The 19,486-nt window shown below is 43.3% G+C and overlaps 1 protein-coding gene across 1 annotated transcript in view; it reads left to right on the forward strand.

The window, feature by feature from the left end:
• The window catches only part of exoc2 (exocyst complex component 2), a 58,341-nt gene that overhangs the window by 35,832 nt on the left and 3,023 nt on the right, over positions 1-19,486 (forward strand). Inside the window, exons 10-23 of the mRNA XM_080732184.1 lie at positions 566-668; positions 2,284-2,402; positions 6,650-6,769; positions 6,957-7,081; positions 7,494-7,562; positions 7,655-7,812; positions 8,377-8,498; positions 9,081-9,142; positions 10,264-10,344; positions 11,503-11,562; positions 12,720-12,781; positions 12,987-13,053; positions 14,795-14,911; positions 16,882-17,023. Of these exons, the coding sequence (XP_080588310.1) occupies positions 566-668; positions 2,284-2,402; positions 6,650-6,769; positions 6,957-7,081; positions 7,494-7,562; positions 7,655-7,812; positions 8,377-8,498; positions 9,081-9,142; positions 10,264-10,344; positions 11,503-11,562; positions 12,720-12,781; positions 12,987-13,053; positions 14,795-14,911; positions 16,882-17,023 (1,407 nt within the window). The remainder of the gene's footprint in view (positions 1-565; positions 669-2,283; positions 2,403-6,649; positions 6,770-6,956; positions 7,082-7,493; positions 7,563-7,654; positions 7,813-8,376; positions 8,499-9,080; positions 9,143-10,263; positions 10,345-11,502; positions 11,563-12,719; positions 12,782-12,986; positions 13,054-14,794; positions 14,912-16,881; positions 17,024-19,486) is intronic.

Genomic DNA, 19,486 nt, shown 5'->3' on the forward strand with positions numbered 1-19,486 from the left:
AACGGAAGTGAATGGCTGTAAGATCGGGCTACAACCTTGCTCAAATATGGTGTCGTGCATCATAGGTGACTGATGTCATACTGATAGACTGACATGAAGTCAGAGATCCACATGGGAGCCTTGCCGTTATTAACCAATCTGGTTTTTGAACAACTCATCTATACAACATTAATAGAGTTCAATTATAAACAAAACAATTATCCCTGCATTACAACAAATAATAAATAAATAAATCGCACCATTGCAAAGTGAGCGGTGCAAACACGACACGTGTGCATCTCCTTGTATGGGCCGTTCTGTCCGTGACGTCTGTTTCTTCATGTGTATGATCACGGATCTCCATACATGGAGATCTGTGCAAACGTTTTTTTTGGCTAATACATTTTGGCTATACATACATGGAGATCCGTGTGAATACATTGTGAAATGTACTGTAGGAGCGGTTTGCACCGCTCAAAAAATGCACTAACACGTTTAACAGGTGTAAAATGGGTGAAATTCTTCTTTTTCGTACCTGCTCTTTTCTGACATCTATGATTGTGTGTGTACATCTGTCTCTGTCCAGTGTACGAAGAGGTGGAGGAGAGGATCAAAGCACTAAGGAGTCTGCTGTTGGAGAAGCTCCTGCAGACCCCGTCCACACTTCACGACCAGAAGAGATACATCAGGTCTCCTAGCGTTCATCCACACACATGCATTTACTACATCAATTACTACATCATTTATGTAGTACTGATATATATATATTTTTCTTTCTAAATTTTTATCCCACGATTTTTGTAACCCATTTTTTTCACCCGGTGCCAATTGCCTAAGCTGTGATCCTGGGCTCTACTCTCCCTCTGCCAACCTGGGGAGGGCCCCGAACTGAGCTCATGCTTCCTTCAATGCATGAGGAGTGAGCAGGCCGCTTCTTATCACCTGACAGGGGGAGCTTCGCCGGTTGGACGTAGCGCGTGGAAGGAACACATTATTCCAACCAGTTCCATTCCCCTCCATCAGGCGCCCCGGCTGGCCAGGGGGAGGCTTTATAGAGACCAGGATTACTGCATGTTTTTGTGAGGGTATCTACCCTAGGAGACACGGGGAGAACATGCAAACTCCACACAGAGTACTGATATTTTTACTACATAAATTACTACATAATTTATGTAGTAAAAAATATCAGTAGGATATGAAAACTTGTAGGCTCGTGAAACATGCTTGAGTTAGTTCATCCATGCTAAATCTCACTTTTCCGCCATCTTTTGTCCAAGCATTTTAATATATTTTAAAGAACGTATTGATTTGAAAACATTGGCCCTTCAGCCATAGTCCCTGGAAACAGATTGCTTTACGAAGGAAATTCAAACATCCATGACCACATAACCGCACAATGATGTTTATCAAACATTGACTCAATTATTCGGGTAATTTCGATTTAATTAACATTAATATTCTAATGACTATGGACAAAATATAATCAAACGCAAAATCTAAAAATAACATTGCCCACGGAAAAGTGGTCTGTTTTCATGTGTGGTGCGTTTGTTTTACAACCGTCTGTCTCGCTGCCTTCCCGGCTGTCTCACTCATTTACTTGCTCTCCATCCTCTCCCCTGCCTTCCCCTTTTCTTGTCACTCTGCCTCTCACTTCCCTGCTGCCTGTTCACTAATCCAGTCAGCTTTCTGTTCTCCCTCTCTCTTTCTGTTTCTGTTTTATACTTTTCACTACGCTTTCTCTTCTTCTTCTCCTCCTCCTCCTCCTTCTTCATCCATCCATCCATCTATCCATCCATCCATCCATCCATCCATCGTTGCGGTCTGTCCTGGTTTATTATTGTTAAGACTGAGTCGTCAGGAGCAGAAAGGGCAGCCCAGGCTCCACCGCACGGCCCTGTCTTTCATCCTGCTGCATTAGGCAATGCTCTGAACGCCCACTCAGCTCCTGATTACTCTTCACACGCAGTGTGGAGGGTGTAGGGGTGTGTGCATGTGTGCATGCATGCATGTTTTTTTGTGTTTGGGAGCACATGCATCTCTCCTGGAATTCTGAAAGGATGCAACTAAACAAAGCTACTTTAATAGGAGGTGCAAGTCGGGCTACGGGGCCCAGGGCCTTATGCCACAGATCAGCCCAACGCTGGGGGAATAGTTTAGTCATAGAGGGATAATTACAGATAAGGGATAAGAGGCAGATTGTAGAGGCCTCTGCCCCAGGGCCAGTTAATAATATGTGTTTTGCTCTGATTCGGAGCCATTGTAACGTTGGTGTGTTTGTGCGTGGGGGGATGTTGAATGCAGGTATTTGTCGGACCTCCACGCCCCCGGGGACCCAGCGTGGCAGTGCATCTACGCCCAGCACAAGTGGATCCTGCAGCTCATGCAAAGCTGCAGAGACGAGTTCATCAATGACCAGAGAGGTGACTGGCGACCTAACACATGCACGCACGCACATGCACACAAACATTTACATTCATATACACACGCGACACACACTTGGCTGACTCATATTACGCACAGAGTGAAAAGTCCCTATTTAGCATTTCCAATCAGGCTGCTGAATGTCGTGAATTGGATGCTGGCTGAGTCTTAGAGAGCTCCAGCTGCCTCTGGAACAATCCCCTGCCCACTGTTTCTCTGCGGCCCCCCCATTCCTCCCTGGAACCCCGTTCTGTCATTCCCTCTCATTCTCTCGTTCTCCACGATATCTCCATCTCCCCGCCATAGGCCCGCCTGTTTATTTTTTCATGAGCGTATTGAATAAGATGAAAGCTGGAGAGCATTGGGTTTGGATTCAGATCTCAGGGGCCTGACATGTTACAGCATGCAAAGACACACGCACACACACGCACACACACGCACGCACACACACACACACACACACACACACACACACACACACACACACACACACACACACACACACACACACACAGAGACAAGGCCGCACAGATGGATTGGAACAATTAACCCCAATTAAGCTGTTTCTCTGTTAAATCAGCCAGCAGGAAAATGTGGATGTGAAACCGTCCGCTCAGGAACAACAGCGGATTCACCCACCCTGCTCGCACGCACGCACGCACACACACACACACACACACACACACACACACACACACACACACACACACACACACACACACACACACACACACACACACACACACACACACACACACACACACACACACACGCATGCATGTGTCCGCACACAACCGCACACACATGCCTACATACACACCCACATGTACAGTACTTCCATACAGAGTACATAGTGAGTGGGTGGCTCCTTGACATAGCCGAGGTTGGAACATAAACATGTCTAATGCTAAAGGTAACAGTGGTTTCCGGGGCTCAGGTTGATGGATTTGGGGTCCAGTGGTGTCCCCCCCCCCACGGCCCCCCCTGTCTTTTTATTATCATTGTCAGGGATGGCCCTGCTCGTCCATACACAAACCTACCCCTGAATGCATAGTCTTTATCCAGTTGATAGTCTTTCTCACGCACACACGCACGCACACGCGCACGCACACACACACACACACACACACACACACACACACACACACACACACACACACACACACACGCACACACACACACACACATACACACACACAGACAGCAGCACATGTAAACATGTTCTTTCGCTGTCTTGCTCTTTCCCTCCTTCTGTCTCTTTATTTCTTTCCCTCCAACAGCTGTCTCCTGTCTGTCCCTTCCCCTGTCATACTGTACGCAGCAAGGCCCCTACACACACACACACACACACACACACACACACACACACACACACACACACACACACCTGGCAGCTATTTACCACAAAGCCCCTCCGCAGTCCATCCCTCGCTTTCAGCCCCCGATCCCCCCCCCCCCTCCCCAAGCACGAAACCAGCGCTTCCTAAAACATCCCTCTGCCTGAAGCTGCTTCAACCACCACCATTGAATACCACATCCACCGTAAAACACCCACCCATCCCACCCACCCCCTCCCCGCATCCATCCACCCACCCATCCCACCCACCCCCTCCCCTCCCCGCATCCATCCACCTCACTCCTCAAACCCACGACACCCCTTCACTGGTACCTCTCAACCTTCTTCCCCTGCTACCTCTTCTCCGTCACAATTATTGTGGCTAAAGGTTCTTATGCGAATAACGATAATCAAAATATGCTTAAACTGAAAATGGCACTTGTGTTAACCACTTGAAGTCCCCAGCATCCCTATTCGCGTTGCAACACGTTGTGAGCTTGTAGATCTGCTATTTTGGGTGAATCAATTTGTGTAGAGAGCAATAAGAGCGTTCCAAGAAACGCGCTCCTTACAGGTATAGCGGGTTTAAGTCGTAATGAATTTGCAGCTCAACAAAAGCTAATTCATCCTGTATGACGGAGGACAATTTCACGATAAATTAACATCTCCATGATAAGAGTGAGTGTTTTTTTCTTCTTCACGATAACGATTAACATCCCATCGTTCTGTTGCTGTTGTCAGAGCACACGTGGCCGTGGATGATTGATAAATCCTTGTGTAAAATGGTAAAACTGTGTTCCACCACTTCCAGTCCAAAATATGTGAGGCTACATGATCCCCCTTCCCATGTCAAACATGAATTAGGCTCAATTCTTCTTCGTTTGAACCGAGGCCAACATCTTGTCCAGTTTTCTCGATGTGAGGGAGGGGAGCACATAGCGGCACCAAGTCGCTTCCGTACGCCTAAACGCTCCCATTGCTCGCTCTCTCGCTAGCGCGGTCCTGACGCTGCCTGGACCAATTATTATAAAACTGCACCGCGCTTGTTTCCTGTGCAATGCTCGACCCTCTGCCAACGTCAATACAATTAGCAGCAATTGTGACTGTGGGATAATAGCGCTGTCGGTGAACAATTAGTAGGGATTCCTGTGTCAGTACATCGTGTAGGGCATCACGCCGTTGTGATTTTACGCTCAAGCCGGGTACTGTACATGGGTTTAATCTGTCTGTTATTACACTGCACCTATTTAGCGTCTTAATTAAGGATGTCTGTGTGCGAGCGTGCAGTAGATGTCTTTTTTGTGGGTGTGCCTGCGTTTGTGCCTGTTACATAGAAGGCCCTATATACTGTACAGAATGAACATGGAATGTAAGGACTGTATGGAGTATATGCATGTCATTGGAGAGTGTAAGGTGCATGCCTGTTTTGTGTAGGTCTGTCTGTGTGTGTGTGTGTGTGTGTGTGTGTGTGTGTGTGTGTGTGCGTGCGTATGTATGTATGTGTGTGTTTAGACAGAAAGCAACCGTGTGTGGTCGGGGTTGGTGACCCCATGGGGAACAGGAAGTCCTCCGACCTGCAGAGGAGCAGGAGGAAGTGAGCAGCGCAGATACATGCACACACAAAGTCTTTACCACACACACACACACACACACACACACACACGCACACGCACACACAGCCAAGTTGAAATCTAATGTCCCACATTTTAACATAAAGCTCACAGCTAAGAAACATAGCAGCGTATTGAGTCATTTGCACACACGAAGCATACATGTGCAATGCATGTGCACACACACACACACACACATGCACGCACCCACGCACGCACGCACGCACGCACGCACGCACGCACGCACGCGCACACACTGGCGCCTCACTCTCAGGACGCCAAGGGTTCACCCGACACCTGGATCATCAGCAACTCTCATCCCTATAAAAAGAGAGGAAAACATCTCCCAAGAATGAGAAGACTGTGCCACGCCATATGGGATCTGTGGTGTGTGTGCACTGTGCATGCATGTGTGAGTGTGTGTGTGTGTCTGTCTGTATGTCTGTCTGTATCTGTGCTGTGTGTTAAGTTTGCTGGTCTGAGTCAGACCCTGAGTCAGACCCTGAGTTCCCTTACGTTTTGAACTTTGGGAGGTTTGATATGCTGTACAACTCAGCATTTGCACGTTTCTGCTAGGGGGTTTCTCAACACTATCAGAGCTAAACACGTAAACCCCTCAAAAAATGTTTGTTACTCACCATCAGGCTCTGTGTATGTATGCGAGACATATGTTTTGGAAACACGTCTCATTCCTCGCCGCATCACTTTCAATAATGTTACGTAGGCGGCACTCACGGTTGTGTGGACTTAGCTTAAGTTTCATTTACACCATAGTAATCAAGTTGACACCGCCACAGTATTTCACTTTCATTTCACCACACATGAACTTTTGCCCCTTTTGGCCAGCTCCTCGTTGCCCGCTGCCCCGATGTACCCCACCCAAGAGGGCATGAGGCAGGGGTTGCAGTAGGACCCGCTCATTCATCCACAGGACCATACTGTGGCTCCCTATCACCATCTAGTGGTTCTTCGTTCCCGGCTGAAAACGGGCCTTTGGACAGCCCAGTTTGGCCCCCTTCTAAACCCGGTTCACCCCTGGCCTGCACAAACCCCACAGAACAACGGGACATTGTCTCAGCCGCCGGCCATGGGGGAGACGGATCAGAAGACAAATAAAGAAAAGGCGAGGGAGGGCTGTTTGGTGTGAAAGCCTGCTGAGCTTATTGAGGAATGTGGAGTTATGGAAATAGTTTGTTTGATTATTTGATATCCAAAGTATGCATTTCTGAGTTCATTTCTCTCTCTCTCTCTCTCTCTCTCTCTCTCTCTCTCTCTCTCTCTCTATCTCTCTCCGTGTCAGTGGGTGCTGGGGCCATATCTCTGGACCTGGAAGGGGATTGTCGTCCGTCAGCCCTCAGCAGAATCAGCCACACAGCGTCACTTAACAGAGGAGGCAGCCTGCGCACACCACGCCCCAGCAGTGAGCAAAACTTGATAATATACGGTTCATTACACTTCACATGCTACAGGTATACATAAGCTCTTCATCTGCTCTTTAAACACCCCTCGTCTGGGTCTGTCTTATTCTCCTACCGCGTCTTGTTAGTATTCATTGTGCGTAAACATAGCACATCATAGTTAATTTTCTTTTGTGTGTGTGCTGCTAGCCTGGCGCTTCGAGACCCCTCAGCAGGTGCAGTTTGTGGAGAAGCTGGCGGATGTTGTGATCGGTCAGCTGCCCAACTTCTGGAAGCTGTGGATCTCGTACGTCAACGGGAGCCTCTTCAGCGAGGTAACTCTCCTGAGCAGCAGGCCTCCCATCAGGACGCCTCTGAGTCTGTGTCAACAGTGTGATCCAGAGGAGGGCGGTGACGTGTGCCGCCCTCAACTTTATAGGTTGAGGATCAGTACCTGTTTTAAACATATGAACACATCTTAATGCAATGTTTTGTTAACTGCTGCTGCCCTCTGTTGAGTAGGCTACAGGATTCTACTAATTAGTAGCATCCATCCCCCCAAAATTTGCTTGTGCTACCTTGATTTTCTTTTCTCTTTAAGTGTACTGAACACACCAAAATTCCTCCCCTGTGCTGCTGAATATTCCACAGACACGTCTGCTCTGTGGAGCAAATAAGTCAACAGAGCATTTGTGTTTGATACACTTTCATGCCACATGTTTGATGTGTGTCGTCTTTGTCCTGCAGACAGGAGAGAAGTCTGGCCAGGTGGAGAGATCCAAGAAGAACGCCAGACAGAGACAGAATGACTTCAAAGTACGTTCCATGGAGACATTTCACTTTACAGTGTTTACCTCTGATATTGATAAGAAACACAACTTAGTGTGTGTGTGTCTCTTCACCCATAGAAAATGATCGAGGAGATGACCCATCGGCTGGTGAGGCTGGTGCGGGGGGCTCTCCTCCCCTCCACTGTGGCCCAGGGGGAGCTCAGCTTCTATGGAGGCTGGGAGAACAAGACGGACCTCTCTGGTCCCTGGCTCACTCAGGTCATACACACCGTCAGGTACTCATTCACCTTGGTGCAACTTATCAGGGTACAGCATCGCTTCCCAAACATTGGTGTGCCATGAGACCAGGTCCAGGTGTGCAGTGGGACATTATGCAACTATACAAAAAGTATATTTTTTAAATGGACCATGTCAGTAACTTTGTGCATCTTTTACCAACACATTGACCAATTCTGTTACCTAAAAGAATATTTTAAACACTTTCATCTCTACATCTCTGTCGGTATATGTGAACATTTAATTTAATTTTAATTCTTAATTTATCTTAAATATTTTCCCCAAGACATTTTTGGAAATGACAGATCTACAAGCTTGCATTGCACCATAATGCATTGTGAGCTTTAGATCTGCTATTTTTGCTATTAATACGGGTGTGCTTTGAGATTTTGACTTGCATGCAGCACACATAAAAGAACTGTTCTCTCTTTGTCTTTCGCAACCTTTCTAATCTGCTTTCTTTCTGTGTCACTCTCTTTTGCTCTCACTCTCTTTTGCTATCCCTCTCGTCTCTCACTCTCTCTTTTACTCTCACTTTCTCTTGGTCTCTCTCTCTCGTCCAGGGGTTGCCATGAGGCTCTGTCTACCCTAGAGATCCCCAATGATCTTCTTCAGGTGATCCAGGACCTGCTATTAGACCTGAGAGTGCAGTGCCTCCTGGTCACCTTACACCACGCTGCAGAAGGTTAGAATCAGGCTGTGTTGCTGGTTTAAACAAAATTCCATCTTAAAACCCTTTTTATGCAGGGTGGAGCTAGTCTATAGATCCATGTTGGACACCCAGTTTGATTAGCAAATTCATTAGGCCACGGACGCCAAATAAGATTTTTTATTTTCTAAATACTGCGTGCGAGCGAGCGTACGTGCGTGCGTGTGTGTGGGTGGGTATGATGCAAGAGTCAGGTCGTTGTATAGAAAGTGAATTGACAGTAAAGCGAGAAGTTATGGGTTTCTGTTGTGGTTAGACATGTTTGGTCATTTTGACATGGGCCTCTGATTCACACTTCTCTGCTTGATAGAAACAGCTCAGTGGTTTCAGTCGTATGGGCTCAATTTCAATAAGAAGTGTGGTCGTCCCTCAGAAAGTCTCAATTCTTTTTGTTCACACTCGCAGTGACCTCTTTCAAAAAACATCACTCATGTTTTATCATCTAGAAGGAGTTTGGTCCTTGAACTCCGATGTATGTTTCAGTAAAGTGTAGGATTGATTTTAAAATCTTGGTATCTTCTAGAAATGCCCCTTTGATTCATGTTTGTCTCTTTCCAGATGTCAAGAGACTTGCTGAGAAAGAGGACTGGGTTGTTGATAATGAGGGAATAACAAGTCTGGTAAGGTCACTTTACCACATCAAGCTGAAGTACCTGTACTTCATCATCAGCAATAAGCAACACAAAAGAAATACTAGGATTTCCTCCAGCTATCTCACAGCAACAACACTTAACAGATATCTGCGTTTCACTTTAATGGGCCATTTGAAGCTTTGATGCCAACATGATGCTATATTGAAACAGACACATTCTAATAATATCGGTAATGGCAGACAAAACAGGCAAAGTAAAGGAAGTAAGAATTCATTGCGTAGTTAAGTGCAAAAAATATATATTAATTGCCTCTTTCATGTAACTGAGCTCTGTGGAAGTGCATGTTGCTCATGTAATGTGTATACTGTATAAGCATAACACATCTGCACAACAACATTGCTGCTCCCAAATGCAGGTTTACTTGTGTAACGTTCTGGGCCACCATACTCTTCCTCAAGTCTGAGGTGTGCAGATAGTTTATTCTTATATATTTGTTCTGTTTTTATCCAGCACTAGTAGGTCTGGGTAGGGGTGGGCGATATGGAAAATACAATATCGCAATTTTTTTCCAAGCTGTATAACGATACACAATCTTATCAGGATTCTTTTTCATGTTGGTTTGTATGGTTCTTTTTCAAGTTACTTAACAGTACAACCACCTACAGTACAAGGTAACAAAAACTAAAAGAAATAGGAGTAACAGACCATTTAGACCAGTGGTCCTCAATGTGGGGTCCAGGGACTCTCTGGGTTAATTTTGGGAGGTCTAAATTGATCCTTACAATTATGTAATGGACCTGTTGTATACTGTCAGAGTTAAGGGGAGACCTTGATATTTTAAAGTTTGAGAACTACTGATTTAGACAAAAATGCAGGTTTAAATGAATTCTGCAATGAATCTCTGTATTAACAATTCAACAGGATTTTTTAATAAGGATCCCTCATTGTATCACGATATATACAATATCTCTGAAAAGGCATATTGTGGATACATTGTATCGCCTCAACGATATTTATCACCATATCGCCCACCCCTAGGTCTGGGGTATTTGTGTCTTTTGGCTGTTTATCAGCTTCTCTCTCAAGCTCATGTAATGTGTGTCATGTCCTGTATGTGGTGTGTCTACTGGTGGTGATGGTGAGTGCAGCCTGCCCAGTTTGAACAGTGTGTGGTCCAGATGCTGCAGTCGCTCAAAGAGCCAATGGAGACCAAACCAGGGGAGATCAACGTAAGACCATCACAATGCTGTGTTACTGTTCTGTTTAATATTAATACCACATCATTTTTCAGCTTTGATTGATTGAATACTTTATTAGAAGTATAGAGAGTACAGATACAAGGTCCTTTTGTGCTCAATTAATAGAGACAGATGACATATATACAGAGCTATAGGAAAGAAAACATAATTTAACAGTCAGAAATCAAAAATAAAAATACGAAATATTTTGTTTGGCTTTGTCTTTATTTTCTCAATAGAACAATGAAGCAAATTATACCAAATTGATTAATACATTCCTAATGTATAGGGGAGGGGGAAACAAATTACTTGGTCTTGTACAAATATCTAATTCCAGACAGAAGAAACCAACAGTTGTCAAATTAAAAGCTGTGTTTGAAGGTATGACTGAGAGCACAATCACTGAGTGAATGTTTTGCTTCTTCAGAGTAGACCAACAAGTTCTAAAACAACACTAATAATAATGGATTGCATTTTTATAGCGCTTTTCTAAGCAAGTTGCGAACTCAAAGCGCTTACAATGTCCATTCATTCATACATTGGGAGAACACTAATACAGCAATCAACACGCCACAATATAATGCCATTTGGCTGCCTTAGACTTAGACTAGAAATACTACAAAATACATACAGTAAATAGATAGGTCACATATTGCACGCTAACCCATATTTAACTCACCAGCAAAAGCAGATATAATTAGTTGCAAACACAATCACATGAACAAACTAAAGTGAGTTACTGATACGCTCTATTGGATGCAGCTTGCCAGAAAAAGGCAGTAAAGTAGCGGGGTAGAAGAAAAGAAATCCACGGTGCCAGTCAGCAAGCTGTGGGCATACTATGCCAAATTCAGGACACAGTCATGGACTGTTTGCAATGGAACCTGTGCTCCTTCAGTGTAATCTTACTTGTAATGTTCAGCTATTCAGAAGGCGGCGGTCCCTTGTGGAAGGGTTAGTATAACAACAATGACATACAATGACAGTGTTTTTTTTTGTAAATGGACCCTAATACTTTTCACTAATAATCTGAATGATAGCTCAGAAGAAATACTGTCCATGTCAGTGCAGTAATGAGCTATAGTTCTAAGAAAACCAAAAACATTACTATACACTCTCTAATGGTGTTGTGTTCTCCCCTGTTGTCAGGTCCTCCAGCTGGAGATGGCCCAGGACCAGGCCTCTGAGCTCTCTGTAACCATTATGAAGGTACCCTCTAACACAACTCACAACCACAAATTGAAACCCTTCTAGGGGAATTGTTTTTTGAGTTAACAGGTCAAGAACACAAAGTGGGCCTCGTCATTCCGCCACAGCACTGACTAAGAATGACTCAGATAAGGGGAGTTGTGTCTGCCATATGCACAGACATATGGTACACTGTAGAGATTCGATTCCACAGAATTATGTTTGGAAACAACAAAAACAAAAAACAAGTCCTTAAGAATAACATTGGGAAGGGACATCCCTGTCTCTTGCCAAGACTCATGACACCATGTTATTAATCTTGTCATGTGGCCTCCCACAATTTTAGGTTTCATGCCCTAGTTTAAGAAACGCCTCTGCACCGCTGTGCAAACCACAGGCCCTGCTATAGTACTCTGTGCTAGCATGCTCAAGATCTAGCTACTATATCTGTAGTGAGCACAGCATTATTTATGACCAGATGTGAGAGCAACATTGGATCTAATTATATTACAATATACATTAAAGGGACAATTAAGCAATTTTCACCATTTATTTGTCAGTAGGAAGGGAAAAAGTAAGTACTAGAACCAACCCTAGCTAATGCGGTTCATAGGGCATGTGAGGCGGCTTGATGTACAACTACACGCCCTGGACATGACACTAGTATGTTGCAGGCAATTACCCCTAATCCAACACTTGATGTTGAGTGCCAAGCAGGGAGGCGTTGGCTCCCATTTTTATAGTCTTTAGTACGACCTTGACACTGAATTGAACCGTGACCTCCCAGACTCTCAAGGTGGACACTCTAACTACAAGGCCACTGAGTTGGTAGGGAGGGAGTAGTCATCAATATGGCTTACTGTACTTGCATAAGTTAGTAGTAATAATATGTAATTTATGTGCTTAGCTCCATTACTCCATAGACAAATTGATGATAGTAGAGTATGGAAAAACTAAAAATGTTGCTTGGTTATGAGCTGCGTACGATTTCTAACCCCCACATCAAGCGGGCGTAGGTCTTGCCTAAACTCAGTCTGTTACCATTCAAAAGAGAAGCATTTTAATGGATATAATGGTTGGTGTTTCAATGGATTACATATACTGTATAACGAGGAATGAATGATTGCCCGTTTTACCAGTGTTGGAAGTGTTCCTTAAAGTGTTTTCTGTTGTTTCAGGTTTTCATCAAATGTTTGGATGTGCTGAGCACCAAAAATGATGGAGATATTAACACATCTCAGTAAGTGTGTGTTATTATTCACAAGTCATGGTACACTCTAAACCCCAGAATTTAACTCATCAAAAGGACCCTTTTGATAACATTTCTACTCTCTCTGAGTTACAAATGGCAAAATTAACACTGAGAATTTGACTGTTTACCTTGGTATTGAGTTCCTTTGTAAATCTAGTTTATACGTTTATATACTGTGTATATGTGTTGTCAGTATGTCGGTGGACCTGGCCTCTCCAGATCTGTTCAGCGGTATTCAGGAGGAGTTCATCCCCACGCCGGTGAGCAAAGACATTTGTTTACTTATTTCTCGCTATCTGTTTGCGGTCCGACCCTCAAAATCCCACATTTGTCGTCTGGCAGCATCGAGAGTGAGCTCACTTTCACGTGGTCTCCCTCACCCCCCACACAAACAGACAAGCTCAGCTCTCATTCATTCAAACCACCAGAGCGCTGCCGTGCTGTTTCCTGGTCGTGGACAGGAAGCACATACGTCCTCATTTCCTGTAAGATGTGAGTGCATGGGGCTGAGCTAATGGAAGGGGGTGGAGGAGATGGAGCAGGGCATAGAAGGTTTCTGGTAAAGGGAAATAGAGCGTGGTACAGACGGGGTTTCCCCCAACCTCTGGCGTCTAGCAGGGGTTTGACAGCCAGGCCGTATTGATGGCACTTGACCAGAGTTCACACTCTAGTGCCAGTCTCACTGTCCTGTGTTTGTCCTGTGTTATTATGGTACAGTACACTGGGAGTGTGTTCTTTGCTGTTATTGTTGCCATGACAATGATGCGGTTAGTGTCGAATTCTGTTGGCATCACTGAATTGGCAATAATAATAATAACACCTTTCATTGTTATATTGCCATTATACAATATTTACCAGTGAAAATGTACTAGAGGAACTAGTACTCATTATAATGAACAAGACTGTATGAAAAAAAATATTGACTTATTCCACATATTTATTCCATGTGTGTTTCACCAACCAGAGGGAAAGTGAATCAACAAAGTGCTGCCTTTCTAGTTCAGTTTTTCCACCCCTTCAATGTATTCATCAAGATGATCATCTTATGTTACAATGTTGAGTTGTGTAACCGTAACCAAAGATTCCAACTTTACAATATTGACAAAACTATTGGTGACAGTATTATTGGATGTACTGTATACATCACTGAGTAAAAGTATAGTATACTGACAATTCTGTATAAGTATGTATATTGAAAAGTTTATAAGGCTACTGTTAAGTGTTCCATGCAACTTCTATCATCCAGTGACACTAGACAAAGTCACAATTTGTTTTGGTTGTTGTTTGAATCTAGGTTTGGATTATAATATCGTGATTTTAATTGATTGTAGTCTGGGCGTACGGTCTCAGACATTCTAATAACGCATTCACAGGGGAAAAAAAGACTCCTCTCCCTTCGAGCTTCCGCACGAAAAGCTGGAAACTAGGGATGATAACATCATGACTATTCAGTCCTGTACAGCAGCTTGAGCTCTGTTCTCATCATACAACTCCTACAGACAGTCTATCAGCCCATTCAGACCTGAGACCAATTCTACAAATGCCTTCTAAAACAGTAGTTCTCACACTTTCAAGATGCAGATGTACAAGCTGTGAGCTTGTAGATCGCAAAAAAATCTTCATTCATTTATCTACCAAGACTGGAAAAAGCAATGCCGTTTTCCAGAAATGTTATATTTAATATTATTCTGTTTTAAATCATTTGCAGGATCATTAAATCCAAACTGCGGTTAGATGATATGCATTGAACTGTCAAATGTGGTCGCAACTCAGATCTGGCTTGATAAGATCGCATGAGTATATGAAAAGACTAGTGTACTGTATATAGCCTAAAAATAATCTTTAACAGCAACAAATTTGCATATACATTATCTATATGAATATGAACACTGTAAGATACAGTCATTACAGTAGCTATTTGTGAGTATGCTTTTGAGTAATTACAGTAGCTTGAATGAAAGAATATGCTTTGTCTGAATGTCTGCATCTTTGTGTGTTTAGGAGCAGCGCCTGCTGATCACCCTCAGTAATTGTCAGTACCTGGACAGACACACCTTCCTCAACCTGGCCGAGCACTTTGAGAAGCATGGTTTCACAGGCACAGAGAAGATAATACGGGTCAGTGTGGCATTCAGTGACACTGTCTAGTACACACATAACCACAGACCACTTCATATTGTCCAAGTTATGCTTAGAACAGGGGTTTTCAAAGTGGGTGATGGTGACGGGGCACCCTGGGGTGCCGTGACGGCAGTCCAGGGGTGCCGCGAGATAATTCAATAATATTTGGAATTTAATTGGACATTTAATTATTTTTTTTATCATTTTAACTTGAAGTACAACGTTATTTTCAGTCAGTTCTAACCAAAATGGCTATTATCTCAATGTTTTCCTCACAACATAATCTCTAAAATATGCTATAAATATAAGGTGCTGGGAGTGAAAATTATGAATATCACTGTCAGGCAAAAACCTTGTATCTCCAAGTTTCAAAAAGCCCTACTTCAGTGTCACAAGTAGTGAAAATAGCAGATCTACAAGCACACAACGCCTCGCATCATGAGGCGTTGTGTGCTTGTGGATCGGCTATTTTCACTATTTTTAATCGTTTTTAAAATAATAATACAAAAAGAGAAGGTTTTGGACATATAAGGTTTCCACCTGACAACAACAATATAATGTAGGGGTGCCTCGGATGAAAGAAATATTCATGGGGTTCCCTGAGACAAAAAAGTTTGGGAACCCCTGGCTTAGAACAAGGATGGGGTGTGTGTGTGTGTGTGTGTGTGTGTGTGTGTGTGTGTGCGTGCGTGCGTGTGCGTGTGCGTGTGTGTATACACATATATAGAATACAGGATACATGTATAGTTAAAATAGCAGACTCACAACCTAAAAAAAAAGAGCAGATCTCACAACGTGTCACAATGCGATTGCATTGTGAGCTTGTAGATTGGCTATTATATGCCACCATTGTACAACAAAGTATAATACAGGGATACAGTTGTTAATCAGACTAATTGATTTAGTGGATTATAAAAATTCTATTGGACCTTTTCCTTTGTTGATATATGACATTTTCAAAAACCATAAAAAAAACCTGCTTCATTTATTATGTATTGTAATGATTTGAAATGTTCTCAGATACTACTGAGCTGTGTTTTATTGCTCTGTTTGAAGTGTGTTGTTTTGTTAAGGTGAATATTACTCACCAAAGTCATAGAAAACCATGCACTCTGCAAGGAAGAGGATGACTTTCTCTTTTTAAAAAGGGAAAGGTCATTTCTCTACATTTTAACACACACACACACACACACACACACACACACACACACACACACACACACACACACACACACACACACACACACACACACACACACACACACACACAAAGATGATGACTAACGGCTGAATCACAAAGCAATGTGAATTCGTTCAGTTGGACTTCCAGTAAAATCTGATAACTATTTCAATGACACACTTTATTTGTATCTGCCAAACATTGGTCATATCCGTTTTTATGTTGCACATTTCATATGCAGGGAAATTCATTGCATTCCAAGTATTATTAGCAACACTTTGATTAATCTGTTCTCATCACATTGGCCAATTGTAAAACATTCCGCCATCTTTAATATTAGCAGCAATTCAACAGTCAACACTAATCCATATGCCAAAACTGCTGTTTGTGATCAAACTAGGCATTGTTGCAGACAACACCTGTAATTCTTTTAGCTTAAGGTTAAAAGCCAGAAGTTTAAAGGCTTGAAGTTTTCTTCGCATTCATACTGTATAATTATGGTCTAAAAGTGTGATTTTGAGATTTGTATTTAAACCCCTGCTTCTGGTTCGGATAAAGATGGTCATTGGTCAACAATATTCAAATTTATATCATGCACAGCAAGCCACCCGAGGTTGCATTTTAAAATGTAGAACTGAAGCCGAGGTGGATAAAAAAATAAGTTTATCCATGTTAGGGAAAAAATGTCGTTACGGGTGCATTATATACTGTAGGTGTAGTGCGACACAGTGCAGTTATAGATCATATACAATAATGGATAATAATGTGGTTAAATATGTGTATTCAGGTCAGTTTGAAGACTGTGAGGGAGTTGGATGCCAAGCTGTTTGACGCCTACATTGAGAGGAGGGCTGACCCCATCGCAGGCTCCCTGGAGCCAGGCATCTATGCAGGCTACTTTGACTGGAGGGACTGCCAAACACCTACAGGTACTCTTAATCCACATGTCTGGGTGGAAATTGGCACTAGCCACATGACCCCTAACGGTCCATATGGGGATCAGGAATCAGGATCAGGAATACAACAAAAACTAAAAGATCTCTGTGAATTCAAGGCTTCTTGGTGTGAGGAAGTGATAGAAAATCTTCTCATTTTAGGGGTGAGCTACTCCTTGTGTCTTACCCAGCGACACTTATTAGACTGGGGGGCCCAGACAGCCTTTCTACTAGGGCATTCACGAATAGTGATTTTTAATATTCGAATTATTCGACCTCAAAGTCAAGTATTCGACTATTATGTAATAACTCATTAAAACGCTCCTTTGCAAGCCTTGAAAACAACCAGCAATTAACGGGTTAACTTATGTAGGCGGGACAAAATGCAGGGTGCGTGAAATAACAGTCATCGATTGGCTGTGAGAGGTTTCCACTGCATGGTGGATGCGGTACTCAAGCTGCACACAATGCGTCGGGGATAGACGTGTTGTGAGCTTGTAGATCTGCTATTTTTGACACGCTGCACTATCTTACGACTGAACATAGCATAAGCATTCTGATGAAACTTGCGAGGAGAAACGAGTTCATTTTACTAGGAAAACTCCGAAAATGTCTGTTCAAGCCTATCCTATCTATGTTCAACAACAACCACATTTATACTGTCCATCCTTCGTTCGTTACAAGCAGTGTTGTATTGTTGATTGTTTAGCCTCGGGATCCAGGTATTATAGTGATTGTTTGATGGGATGCACGTTATGTTAATGACTTCTCGCATGTCGTTAACACCTCAGCTACTTAGCAGTCCATTAATATGTACCGAGTCCGAGACCCATTCCAATGTTAATGAAGGCTGGTGTGACTTGAGTTTCGACCAATACAACAGTCAAGGCTAAGATGCGTTATGATTACATGCTACAGTAGGCTATACAGTAACACACAAGCTTTACAAGATCATAAGTTCCACTCCCATCCGTGTCGTGAAACTCTCAGCCCGTTATCATAAATAAAACGATGGACGCTTGTACCTTTATTGGATAAGATAAGATAAAGTTGAATATGAAGCATGACATCAAAGCAAGTTGTGGTGAAGCGCGGTCCGAAAGAGCTACTGTAAAGAGAAGGGTGTCCTCTAAACTGGATATACTCGACAAGACTAGAGGAGCGAAACTCGGCACGAGTCGGCAGCAATAGAAAGTCAAGTAGCCTAAAGTATTACACGTTTTTGTCAGCAATGAGCATTGCTTGTTCTGGAGTGCCCCTCCCCTCACACACTGAGTGACTGTGCCATCTATGGTGACGGGCCAGCCGTGTATGTCCGCACATCGATCACATAGGCTAGCCGTTACAGTGTGGTAGGATTTCAGTTTGACAACAATCAAACATGGATGGATTAGGAGAAATACTAACAACAGAGCTCACAGCTGCATGTCTGCTGTAGAAATATTTTCACGGCTTAAAAAAATAATAATAAAAAAATAATAATAATAAAATTAATTTCGGCGAATATTCGAATATGATGTACAGTACTCGAATAGTGATATATTGAATATTCGGTGAATGCCCTACTTTCTACCCACTCAGCTATGGCTGCCCCGGATGAGGGAATTGCCCCGTTACAATCACCAACTGTCCCCAGAAACTACAGCAAACACAATCCTAAAAGTGTGTGTGTGTGTGTGTGTGTGTGTGTGTGTGTGTGTGTGTGTGTGTGTGTGTGTGTGTGTGTGTGTGTGTGTGTGTGTGTGTGTGTGTGTGTGTGTGTGTGTGTAGGCTACAGCTGTTTGAAGTCTTACTGTAAACACATGTACTTACTCAGACTTTCACATAAAACATGAGTCTTAATGCGTCGCACTGACATTCCCCTGGCCTTTCTACGCGGTGTTTTGTTGTGGTTGTGCAGCGCTGCGTGTGTGATCTTTGCATGCTCGTACCTATATTTGTGTGCGTTCATTCTGTCGCCGGATGTGTGCCCCAAGCTCAGGTGAAACTCATGTGTATATTGTGGTTTACGTTTGCACACAGGATGTAAAGTGACATGCTTGAGCTTGTGTGTGTGTGTGTGTGTGTGTGTGTGTGTGTTAGTATATTATCAAGTATGATGGAAGAACCTATTATTGTGAGGCCTAACAAGGCATCATTGAGTGTGTGTCGTCTAGCAGAAGCATTGTGTGTGTGTCTCTGTACATCCTCTTGTCGGGACCTCTTGTGAAAGAGGAACATTTTGGATTGATAAACCACTGTTCAGGATATGATAGTTTCACTTGTTGTCCACTGCAAGCGCGTGCATGTGAATAGTGTGTGTGTGTGTGTGTGTGTGTGTGTGTGTGTGTGTGTGTGTGTGTGTGTGTGTGTGTGTGGTGGGGGGGAAGGGGGGGATACTGTTTCAGGACCAGATTTGCAGAAGTAAAAAAAGAAAAAGATTTCAGGGTCTGCGTGACCCTTGCTGCAAGAACCTAC

The sequence above is a fragment of the Nannobrachium achirus genome (assembly GCF_963921795.1).
Source record: "Nannobrachium achirus genome assembly, chromosome: 1".
NCBI lineage: Eukaryota > Metazoa > Chordata > Actinopteri > Myctophiformes > Myctophidae > Nannobrachium > Nannobrachium achirus.